Source organism: Anastrepha ludens, chromosome 5 (genome assembly GCF_028408465.1).
Source record: "Anastrepha ludens isolate Willacy chromosome 5, idAnaLude1.1, whole genome shotgun sequence".
NCBI classification, from domain to species: domain Eukaryota; kingdom Metazoa; phylum Arthropoda; class Insecta; order Diptera; family Tephritidae; genus Anastrepha; species Anastrepha ludens.
This window is the reverse complement of record NC_071501.1, coordinates 16,839,855-16,850,778: the sequence shown is the minus strand read 5'-3', so window position 1 is coordinate 16,850,778 and position 10,924 is coordinate 16,839,855. Positions and strand designations below refer to the sequence as shown.

The window sequence follows — 10,924 nt, the reverse complement described above, 5'->3', positions numbered from 1 at the left end:
TTTTATTCAAATTGCTATTGAATTTTTTGGGATATGTAGGACGTTGAATGTATTGAAATTGCGAAATTATTTACAAAAACTTTGTATGCAAATATATTTCCAAATTATTTTCATTCAGGCCTAGCTCCTGTCGGCAACGAAAAATTAACTTTTGTCGAACGGTGTTGTATATTCAACGATTTTAAACAGAAAAAAAAAAATACAACGACATCTACCATAACCAACAACATTTGACATGTGTAACAGTTAAACAGTTAACAAAGATGTGGGTTAAATTGCAACTTTTCGGGCAAGGGCAATTCTCTGACAAAGACAAACCTCTGAATTAGTAAATGTTTTTTTTTTTTTTTTGTAAATTCGATTTCGATTGAATACCCATAGCATACCATGAGGAGCGAGTTAGACATTTGCGGCGAGCTTTCGTTCGCGGAGAAATAATAATAATTATAACATTTTCTTAGTCCGACCAGGCGATAATGAGTGTTTTATATTTTATTTAATTTAAAATTTTTAAATTTTTCCATCTTATGTGGCATTTATACATGTAAATATGTTGCAATTATTCATGGTTAAAGATATGTATGCAATGTCTGTGTTGCTTGTTCCATATCGAGTCAAACGCGGGTTTGCCATCAGCTGATTAATGTTTACATCTTTCGGTTCAAATCGTATCCTCCGGAAAATGCTCAGGACACAGTTGCTACATTTTTGTAAGGTATAAAAATACTAATTAAATGTAATATTGAAGTTGTTACATGGCATATAATCTTTAGCGTTCATTAGCCACAGAGCTGACTCCAAAGCAGAAGGAGTTGATGGCGCGTGGACTGCCTAAACGAGCGCCTCTACCTGGGGTAACGAACATTGTGATGGTAGCCTCTGGCAAAGGTGGTGTAGGTAAATCCACAGTAGCAGGTATGTAACACCTAAGAAAGTAATTCATTCGTTCATATATGATTATATTTTAAGTAAACCTTGCCGTTAGCCTTGCAAATATGGGTAAGCGAGTTGGTTTATTGGATGCAGATATATTCGGGCCATCTATTCCTTTAATGATGAATATACACGAAGAGCCGCTAATTGATGAACAAAACTTAATGATACCACCAGTTAATTACGGTGTGAAATGCCTGTCAATGGGATTGCTTGCCAAACATACGGATGCAATAATATGGCGCGGGCCTCTAGTCATGTCTGCAATACAACGGCTATTAAAAGGTGCTGTGTGGGCACCAATTGATATCCTTATTGTTGATACGCCGCCTGGTACTGGAGATGTACATCTTTCGCTTGCCCAAAATGTACCGATTGCAGGTGTTTTATTGGTTAGTACGCCACAAAAGGCAGCGCTTGAAGTAACGCTACGTGGAGCTCAAATGTATCGGAAGTTGGGGGTATCGACAATTGGTTTAGTGGAAAACATGGGTCACGCTTTTTGCGAAAATTGCCAAACGCGACTAAAGATTTTCAAAAATGCAACTGATACCTTTGCAAAACAAATGGATACGAAAATATTGGTGTCCATCCCATTGGATGGAAATATTAACGAATGCTGTGATGAAGGAGTTCCTTCAGTAGTTAAATATGCCGAAACCGAATATGGTAAAAGCTATCGGCAATTAGCGAAATTTGTAGCAAGATCATTAGAATTAAATGGAGCGTCAGAGCAGGGAACGAAATAAAGTACTTAATATTTTTGGTTACGTTATTTATTAAACTAAAAAATTATGTACATATATTAAGATTTGTGTTTCTTTTGTTTCTTCATTTTTTGCATAGCTTTGCGATGCGCATACTTCTCTCGTCGTGCAATCACCTCTTTGAACTTTCGTTTTGTATAATTTTGCGTAACCTCATCCTCCATTAAATCATCAACCAGTGAACGCTTTTTGTGACGCGTACCGCGCTCGCTATAGTAATCTAAAGGCGAATGTTGCACAGTACCAATCTGAAATAGTCAATGACTCAATTATTATTTGTTTTTAAGACATTATGACAATGTGATCTACTTGGAAGTATTTGGGCAGAACTTTCAGATCGTTCTTCTTGTAAAAGTGTTTAGGATCTAGCACAGAGCGCATTTGTAAAATTTTAAGTTCATTTTCAACGTCCTCTGTTTTCTCTGTAGCAGGCAAGTTATACCATCCTGGACCTTTTGTTTTCGAACATTCAACCTTAGAGGAAATAAAAAATATTTCTTGAATAATTCTAATTTTACTTAACCTAATACAAATATTTCAATGATTCAGGTTACTAAAGAGGTCTTCAATATGTACGACTAGTCATCTAGGAAGATTTCATTCTTTATCAGCAAGACATTACGTTTCAAAGATAATAAATAAAAATAAAAAAATAAGATAAAACTGTGCGTTCCAAATTAAATCTCCGTCATTGAACTAAATTGACGTTGACAGTCTATATTGTGAACATTACTGTCCCGCTGGCCTTACAGCAGTTGCCACAAGCTCTGACACAACTGCTAAGATTACAACGGGCGAAACTGTTGTCTTGCAATGCAATTATGCTCGAGTCTTTCGTCATGCAATCTTCTTCAAGCAACGACTAATGGTAACGATCGCAACCGTATTGTTGCGACTTAAGATGTCGAATATGTCATCATATTAGATTTAAGCTAATTTAAACAAAAGGCTTAATTATGTGTTACCCGGTGGATTGCGCGTTGTTTCTTTTTAGTGAGGAATGGATGCTCCTTAAGTCTACCAAAACCATTCGCCAATTGTGATTTTGCCATTTCCTTCTCAACATCGATTTTCACTTGATGTTCGACATCAAATTTGCCAGTTGCTGGATTATAGTCTGAAAAATCCATTGTAGAACAACCTCTTTCAGGGATTTTTATGGGATGCTCCTTCATTTGCAAAATGGTTGCATTTATCTTTTCTGTTAGTTTATCTAGTTCTTCTTCCAGTTTGGTTTTTGGTGTTATTAATTTCGGCAGTTCCTCCCGAATAATTTGCGAGATGTCCACGTTAGGTGGTGGCAAACCTATAAAGCACTTGGGTATTAAATGTACTTAAATGAAATGTAACAATTTGCTCACCAAAGTAATCCTCGTTTTCTTCATTCTCGTCGTTTTCTTCTAAATTTGCGGAGGCTTCTATACCATCAGGGTATACTTGCTTGACGTTTTCTTCCAAAGTACGCCATTGTGATTTGCTCTCTACAGTTGCTATGCCGTGAGACTCACGCTCTAGTAAATCTGTGTCACCCGCAATGTCCAAAACAAATAAAGACATTTTTGTATTTTTTCGCTAAATTTGCTACATTAAAAAATCAGTTGGAACGTCAACTCAAAACACGCGTGTACTTCTTCAGAACTTTTTCTTCATTTTGCAATAGGCATCAGTGTTGCCAGGTTATTACAGCAGTTTACCCCAAGGACATGCCGTTTCCCCCTTTTGCACACTTTGCGAGCGTATTTTTGACATTAAAAAGCTGCTCCTAATAAATCATTTGACGAATTTGACCCAAAAATTCTTTTTGAATTTCATCCAGTGCGTTTTTCCTCTAAAACTTTTCCCTTAATATTTGCCTCCTATATACATATAGCCTAGGTATTTAAAAACCTCAAAATCTAGGGGTGTCTCTCTCATCTGGTAGCACTAATAGAGATTTAAAACTACCGATTATGTTATCGTAACCATCGATATTTTTTAATTTATTTAATTTTTATTTATAAAATCTCATTCCATTTTTTGAATATGATATTCGGCATACATATGTCCGCCATGCTACGAGTTACATGGTGCATTTGGTCAGCCCAATTTTTGACAATTTTTTCCAATAAAACTACGTTTTGACTATTTTTTTTAATCTTTATACTTTGGAACCTTAAAAATTTAAAATTCAGATTCAAAGGTTTTTGCTGGGAACGAATAAGATATCCCAATATTTAACTTATAAAGTACAAAAATAAAAAAAAAATTAAAAATAGCTGTGTATCAGAGAAATGTGAAATTTGTACAGATTTTAAAGTTTGTTTTAGTTTTCTTTATACCTTCGAACCTTGAAAATTCAAAAATAATCATACGTTCACATATAAATAGATGATCTACTTTTTCGTTCTTAATAATACGTTCCTATATGCATCAATCACCTATAAATCCACCAAAGTAATCTACCAGTTCACATATGGCAGATTACCTGCAAAATTGGCAATCAGCTGTCAGTACTGCTATAAAAGATTTTTCTTCATAGAAATTATTTTGGTGGAATATTTCGGTGTTTTTGGTTTCTTTAATTATTATTAACAATATACAGAAAATACAAGGAGGATAGCTAATTTGATTGCGCGATTGGCTGATAATAATAAACAGATAATAAAATAAATCAAAATAATTTCTATGAAGAAAAACCTCTCAAAGCAGTATTGACAGCTGATTGTCAATTTTGCAGGTAATTTGCCATATGTGAACGGGTAGATTAATTTGGTGGATTTATAGATCATCTACTTAAAGTGAACGTATTACAAAAACGAGTCGTTTAATTATCGATAATTTCAAATGTGAGCATCATTGGCAACGCAAACTGATTATATTTTTGTGTAAGGTAATATTTTCTAGTATTTTATAATGAATTCTGTGTTTACAAAACGAATTTGGTTTGTAAATTTCATAAATTTATCGAATTTAAATATTCTCAAAATATGTTCATTTTAACTTGTCCGAACATTGCGTGCACTCTCGAATATTTGGCGCAATATTTTATGTATAGAACCCATTGATAATCAGCAAATTTTTATTTTACGTAGATTACATACTTAAATGTAGAAGATAACGGAACAAATGGATTCTGGGACTGTAAGTTTGAATTTTGAAGTCTTTCATTGCACACTGGCTGAACTTAAAACTTATTTTCCATAGGAAAGCAAAACAGTTGTTGGTACCTTTGAATGCTCGTCCAACAAAAAGGCTGGTCGTTATGTTTGCGTTAAATGTGGTAAAAGATTTAAAAAGCCCTGCCTACTTCTTCGTCATGAAGTAGTGCATTTGTCTGAGAAGCCCTTTAAGGTATGTACTAAGTTTTGTTTATTCAAGAAGTAATAATTAGTAAATGAATTTCCTTCGAATACTCAGTGCTCGGAATGCCTCAAACGATTTACGCAGAACTCTTCACTACAACGCCATTATACGGAACAACATAAGATCAATGGCAAAAGTTATAAATGTGCTAAATGTCCGCTCAGGTAAATTAAATTGCTAATTAATCATTTAAAGCAAATACGTTCATAGATTTTCTCCAAAAAGTTTTAGCCAAAAAGGTAATTTGCGTTCGCATGATAAAAAGCAGCATTCGCCAAAAGTTGCAGGAAAAACAGAGAACAATGCTTATGCCTGCGAGCGGTGTACATCTACATATAGGAGTAAACAAAAACTTAGTAGACATATAAATACTGTACACGGAGACGACGTTAAAACTAAAAACAGTTTTAATGCCTGCCATGCAGAAGTGGAAGATGATTTGACGCTGACGCAAAATGTTTTGGAGCAGTTGAAAGCATTTCAAAATGAAATGCAAGCATTAGAAGCGCCTATTGGGGAACCTACAGAAAATGCAGCATCCCCAAACACAGAAGCTGCAACAACCAACTCCACTAACTTGGCTGAAGTGCGTTTGCATCAGAACGTCGACGAACCTTGCATGAATGTCGTTCAACTAAGAGATCGTTTGAGCACGCAGGAAACAGAGCGCTACTTACGCGCGCAGTGTATTGTACAGTCTAATGGATGTGCTCTATATGTGTGCGGGTTTTGCTCGAAAAAATTTCGAAAAACTTACGATTTCATTAGGTTTGCTCTTAACTTAAAATTATTATATGATTTTCGTTTAGTAATTATGTATTATTTTTTATAAGACACCACCGAGTGCACACACGAGAAAAACCTTACAAGTGTGCATTTTGCCAAAGCGCCTTTAGCACCAAATCAAAGCTGCACGATCATGTGAAAATACATCGTTTAGACGAGCAGATAGGCATATTCTCCAAACATTATCCCTGCGCAGTTTGTTGTCAAGCGTTTAGTTCGTTGCGGTTGTTGGATAAACATACGAGGTATTTTGCTGAAAATCGTTCAATGACAGCTACAGCTATAATTATAAGTACTTTTCTTATAGAACACACGCTAATGCCTATATAATTAAATATAAATGCGAAATCTGTGGAGCTACGTTCAACTCTAGCACAGCGCTTTCGTCACACAAGCATGCGAGCGCGGATGAAGACCTGCATTTTGTGCAACAACTACTACCAGCCCCAATCGAAGTTTATACAAAATCGAAGGAATTGATGAATAACACCGAAAATACCTCGATTGTAATAAATTTCGAAGGGGATGTAAAAGCTCGGCGTATCTCTGCTAAATGGAAATGCTTCACGTGTGGCAGGTAAAGCAAAATTTTGAGGATTTTTGGTTGTTTCCACGACAGTCGGTTCTACGTTACCGAAACGACCCGAATTTATATCCGGCCAAGGACTGTCACTCTAGCAGCATTCCCCGTATGTATGTAAGTATGGGGAATGTTTATGCTGCAACAACAACAACAACGAATTCTGGTGGGATACGGTACACTAGACAGGGTTAGTTTACTGGGGCGGTAGCCCTTGGTCGGGAAATAGACGAGTAATTCCGGTAACGCAGAACCACCCGGCTGCCATGGGAATGGCGAATTCTATTTCTAATTTCCTATTTAAATATTACTTTCGTGCAGACTTTTTTCGAATTCTTCCGTGCTGGGCAACCATCGTCGCATCTACCACGCAGTTTATAGGCGTACGCGTCTTGGCGCCACCTCAGCGGTGATCCGCTGCTACAAGTGTGCATATTGTGCACGATTTTTCAAACAGCAGTCGCATTGTAATGCTCACATGCTTGCCCACTTCAAACGTTTATTGAACACTGGCACCAAAGAGCACCGAGTGAAGGAGGAGCAGACAACATGCAGCCCAAGGGTAATAAATGCATTAGTGATTGTCACAGAGCTGGCGTCAAAAGTAGCCATTAAAGTGGTCCGCTGCAATGTAATATCGTCCAATCGTCACAAGGGCGCACAGAAAGACGTTCCCAAATTGCAATCAACTAGGAAAATACTTGGCAAACCCCGGCATAAATGCCACATCTGTTTGAGTCAGTTTAGTAAATTGTGCGATTTAAAGCGTCACTTACTGGTACATACCGGGGAGCGGCTGCATGAATGCCCCACATGCGGTAAGTGCTTCAGTTTGAGTAGTACGCTTAAGGAGCACCAATTAGTGCATGCAGCGGAACGCCAAAAACACGTCTGCATCGTTTGTGGGAAAACTTATTTGGCTAAGAAGACACTAAACCTGCATTTAAGACTGCATACTGGTATTCAACCGTTTCACTGTGAATACTGCGAGTTGAAATTTCGTACTTCAGGCCAAAGAATTGCGCACTTAAAAGTTGTGCATGGGCTGCAAAAATATGTAGCTACAAATAAAAAGGAAATAACCGGCTAAAACAAAGCATGTTTCTTCTTCAGTGCGAGTTATATTTTGATTTCATTGTAATACTCATACAGCTAATTTAATTACACAAATAATTTAATTTTCATACATTACATCAAAGGGAAAATAAAATATATTTCCTCAACGAACTTATTTCGTTCCGATATATTTAATATATTTAAATATATAATCTTATATGTATATAGGTATGTATTAACTGTAATTAACGTAACATTTTTGTATATTGCAACTAAAATTAAATTTTAAGCGGCTGTATTAATTAAAACAACTAACTTGACACATTTCATACTCAAATACTACCCTACATATATACACTTTTTATGTGTAAAAATAATTTATACAAATGAGTGACATTTCGAATCATAAAATATTAATTAAACGCTTAAAATAAGTTGCAACTTATAACTTTGAATACAGTTAATTCAGCTCTATTTACATATGAAATCCTGGCGACAGTCCGTAGGTGAATTGAGCTTCTCGCTCTTGACTGCGTGCTAATTCTATATTTCTTTGCCGTTTATCGGCTACTATGAAATCATCGACATCATCAAGCATCTCAGAGTCGCCACGTTTGCGTTGACGACGCGGTGATCTATGCCCCGCCACAACTGACGCTTCCTCAGCTTCACTAGCCTGATATTGTAGATAATGCAGTGTTATGCGCTTCTCGGACCTAAGCAGTAAAAATTAAATTTAGATAGAATTAGATGATATCGTCTCATTTAAGACCAGCCCACAATTCAACTCACAATTTCAACAAATACGGATCGAAGGGAAAGAAAGTGTCGAGTGTTTCTTCTGGCGTCGCCACGTCGTTTGCATATACTGTCGCTAATTTACGCCTTGCATTTCGCTCCAAAATCGCATGGCAATAGGCTAGCTGATAGGCACGCGTGACACCTGCGAATGCAGTAGCCACGGGAGGCAAGCAAACGCGCAACGGATTAAAGTTACATGTGACTATAGCTGACAATTGTAGAGATTGTAAGAAAAGTAAGCCTGAAATGCACCAAAGATAAGTGAATAATATTGACAATTTATTTTCAAGTCAGCATACTTTTTCTATCAACCGTTAGATCACGACTACGAAAAGCAATTACATAGAACACGGCTTGGCACAACGAGAAGAATACGATATTTGCTTTCAGTGAACCATTCTGACGATATTGATCACAGCTTTGTATATATTGATGCGCCCAATTGCAGAGCTCTTTCAAGTAGTGTTTAAGAATGCTGCAAATTTTTAAAATATAATATGTAGAAATTTAAATTTTATAAAATATATTAAATTTCTTACGGGAGATGCACAAATTTTGCGCGCGCCAAAAAGCTCGCTATGTATCCCACAGCAGCCTGTCGTATAACTGCAGAAATATTTGGATTTTTAATTTTGTCCCATAGAGAGGTGAGAAAAGCTTCTGCGATGGTATTCTGTAGTAAAGAAACAAATGAACGTTAGCATTTTTATTCTAGGTAATTAATTTTTGTGATAACAAAGCTCACCTTAAAGCTACAATAGTAAAATAAGAGAAACTGCACATGATGTGTGTTGTGCGAGGGTAATATCACATTGTCAAATGCCGAAAGAAGTATTTTCCAAAATTTGTTCAGTTGTAGTTTTTGTTCAGCGCTTGCATTGAGTAAATTTGGATTTTTTGTATTTAAAAAGTTAAACATTTTCTCCATACAAATATCGATGGTATGCGCGATTGGATGCTTCATGGGCTGCACGTCATCATCTTTTGTGGTTAACGAAAATAAAAAAAAAAAACTTTGCATTCTAATATTTATTTAATTAATTTTTCCTAACCTTTTGGACAGTCGTCCATTTCGAAAATTTCTGCATTTTCATTTTCTTCCAACTCTTCATCATCGTAGTCGGTTTCTTCAATTTCACTACGTGGTGCATTCACATCCAGCAAAACCAACCTGCCAAAAGAAAATTATCTTAACGTGCATATGTACATATAGATATTTCCCTCAATGGGAAATTCCATTAATGAAATATGAAACCTACTTTTGTAATACCAACTGCACCACGAATTCCGTGAAAATAGGCTTATATTCAATTAGCCAGAGCACACTATGTATGTAGCCAGCGATCACATGCGTTGCTTTCTTGAAATATGGAAACTTACTTTCGATAGCTTCTAGCACAATTTCAAAGCTCATTGGTATTGCAGTTAAAATTCGATCTAACAATCTATGCACAGCCTCTAATTCGGTGTTTAGATCTTCAATAGGCGAACCATTCGGCCAGAGCGCAGCATCTCCATCAGCTGGTATCCAGAGCGAAATCAATTTGGGTATGCCGAATTGCACATATTTATTGTGTGCAACCATAATATCAATGTAAAATTCCGCATAAGCTTGTAATGCAGGTGGCTGTCTTTTAGTCCATGGAAGCGAGATGAGCGCCTCAACTAAATTTGTAAATTTTGGACTGAGATCATTTATTAGTTTGTGTGCATCTGACATCAAACGCAAAAAATCGTTATCCTGTAATGGTATCACACTATTAGTAAAATCATATTTGTTTTATGTAATATTTATTTTTAACAAATCTTACACTTAATTCAGCTTCTCTTAAATATGCCACGAATTCGTTTAACGGCTGAAAGTTATTGTGCTCATTGACTGCTTCTACCGCATCCAAAATTCCCTTTAACTTAGGCATCTCGAAACGCACTTTATTGATGGCAATATTTTTAGCCTTTTCTCGTTCCGTTGGCGAATACGCCTTGAGAATGGACGACAGTCCCGTTTTCATGCTGTACACCGACATTATTGCACAATTTAATGTTGTTTATAAATGAAAAATATGTTTTCACAACAACAGGCAATCACTGTAGTATTTAGTATAGGATATGGTTGTATGATGATCCTATAAGGGTATTAAACTTATGAAGGGATCGCCAAAAAGTAATTAACCTTCACAGGTAGGTGCGCACTTTGTTGTAATGCCAGCGTTCGCAATGTTTTTACTTCCTCGTTTCACTTGTATTAATTCGCCTTCACTAAACTTCGTTATTTTTGTTTTAAAGTTTTCTAACATGTCTCAAAAGTAAATCAAAACCAAATTAATTGGCTTTCCGACGTTTAAGCCGTAATTTAAATAATCTGCAGACGTGTGCGAGAAAAATTAAAAAGCACGTTGCTAAAATTTCACCGTATTGTGTAAATGTCAAAAACAGTGTTGCTTAACTTTGATTATAGGACTCTTGACAGCATTAGTGAAGTCAAAGTTATTAGTTACGCGTATTTGTTTCACCACTGAGTACCCGAATTTTCGGTAATTATCTACTAAGTAGTGTGAATAGTAAAATTTTACAAAAATTACTACCAATATATTTAACTAAGTGCCAATATTTCCGAATTTTTTTTTTGAGAATACAGTTGGAACATTTTACCATAAAT

At 36.1% G+C, this 10,924-nt stretch overlaps 4 protein-coding genes and 1 non-coding gene across 6 annotated transcripts; 2 read left to right on the top strand and 3 right to left on the bottom strand.

The window, feature by feature from the left end:
- Positions 1-558: 558 nt before the first annotated feature.
- LOC128864071 (iron-sulfur protein NUBPL) lies at positions 559-1,739 on the top strand. Its single transcript, XM_054103559.1, has 3 exons — positions 559-715; positions 774-915; positions 970-1,739. Exons 1-3 carry the CDS (start codon positions 644-646, stop codon positions 1,680-1,682), a joined length of 927 nt encoding a protein of 308 aa, XP_053959534.1. The 5' UTR covers positions 559-643; the 3' UTR covers positions 1,683-1,739.
- On the bottom strand, positions 1,692-3,374 carry LOC128864072 (deoxynucleotidyltransferase terminal-interacting protein 2). The gene is made up of 4 exons (XM_054103560.1): positions 3,062-3,374; positions 2,666-3,006; positions 2,010-2,174; positions 1,692-1,948 (listed from the first exon to the last, which is right to left on the bottom strand). Exons 1-4 carry the CDS (start codon positions 3,255-3,257, stop codon positions 1,739-1,741), a joined length of 912 nt encoding a protein of 303 aa, XP_053959535.1. The 5' UTR covers positions 3,258-3,374; the 3' UTR covers positions 1,692-1,738.
- Positions 2,240-2,560, bottom strand: LOC128865510 (small nucleolar RNA U85). The gene has a single exon (XR_008454838.1). It is a non-coding gene; the product is annotated as a small nucleolar RNA U85 (small nucleolar RNA).
- Positions 3,375-4,512: 1,138 nt separating the features above from the next.
- LOC128863248 (zinc finger protein 91-like) lies at positions 4,513-7,639 on the top strand. Of its 2 annotated transcripts, none has more exons than XM_054102326.1 (8): positions 4,513-4,569; positions 4,772-4,820; positions 4,884-5,030; positions 5,097-5,206; positions 5,268-5,810; positions 5,876-6,073; positions 6,136-6,405; positions 6,730-7,639. In XM_054102326.1, exons 2-8 carry the CDS (start codon positions 4,806-4,808, stop codon positions 7,496-7,498), a joined length of 2,052 nt encoding a protein of 683 aa, XP_053958301.1. In that variant the 5' UTR covers positions 4,513-4,569; positions 4,772-4,805; the 3' UTR covers positions 7,499-7,639. The 2 variants fall into 2 exon arrangements, with proteins under 2 accessions (XP_053958301.1, XP_053958302.1); XM_054102327.1 differs by lacking the exon at positions 4,513-4,569 and adding an exon at positions 4,570-4,621.
- Positions 7,506-10,704, bottom strand: LOC128863249 (RNA polymerase I-specific transcription initiation factor RRN3). The gene is made up of 8 exons (XM_054102329.1): positions 10,077-10,704; positions 9,525-10,006; positions 9,318-9,436; positions 9,011-9,246; positions 8,805-8,938; positions 8,565-8,740; positions 8,257-8,506; positions 7,506-8,180 (listed from the first exon to the last, which is right to left on the bottom strand). Exons 1-8 carry the CDS (start codon positions 10,290-10,292, stop codon positions 7,940-7,942), a joined length of 1,854 nt encoding a protein of 617 aa, XP_053958304.1. The 5' UTR covers positions 10,293-10,704; the 3' UTR covers positions 7,506-7,939.
- Positions 10,705-10,924: the final 220 nt, after the last annotated feature.

Bases quoted from the DNA above. Each gene is read 5' to 3' on its own strand.
- LOC128864071 (XM_054103559.1), top strand. From the start codon at position 644: ATGTTTACATCTTTCGGTTCAAATCGTATCCTCCGGAAAATGCTCAGG. The intron at 716-773 runs GTATAAAAATAC...TATAATCTTTAG, and splicing joins AGTTGCTACATTTTTGTAAG to CGTTCATTAGCCACAGAGCT. The intron at 916-969 runs GTATGTAACACC...TTATATTTTAAG, and splicing joins AGGTAAATCCACAGTAGCAG to TAAACCTTGCCGTTAGCCTT.
- LOC128864072 (XM_054103560.1), bottom strand. From the start codon at position 3,257: ATGTCTTTATTTGTTTTGGACATTGCGGGTGACACAGATTTACTAGAG. The intron at 3,007-3,061 runs GTGAGCAAATTG...AGTGCTTTATAG, and splicing joins AGAAAACGAGGATTACTTTG to GTTTGCCACCACCTAACGTG. The intron at 2,175-2,665 runs GTAACACATAAT...ATTTCCTCTAAG, and splicing joins AACAACGCGCAATCCACCGG to GTTGAATGTTCGAAAACAAA.
- LOC128863248 (XM_054102326.1), top strand. The intron at 5,811-5,875 runs GTTTGCTCTTAA...ATTTTTTATAAG, and splicing joins AAAACTTACGATTTCATTAG to ACACCACCGAGTGCACACAC. The intron at 6,406-6,729 runs GTAAAGCAAAAT...ACTTTCGTGCAG, and splicing joins AAATGCTTCACGTGTGGCAG to ACTTTTTTCGAATTCTTCCG.
- LOC128863249 (XM_054102329.1), bottom strand. From the start codon at position 10,292: ATGTCGGTGTACAGCATGAAAACGGGACTGTCGTCCATTCTCAAGGCG. The intron at 10,007-10,076 runs GTAAGATTTGTT...ATACCATTACAG, and splicing joins TAAGAGAAGCTGAATTAAGT to GATAACGATTTTTTGCGTTT. The intron at 9,437-9,524 runs GTAGGTTTCATA...TTCTTTTGGCAG, and splicing joins GTGCAGTTGGTATTACAAAA to GTTGGTTTTGCTGGATGTGA.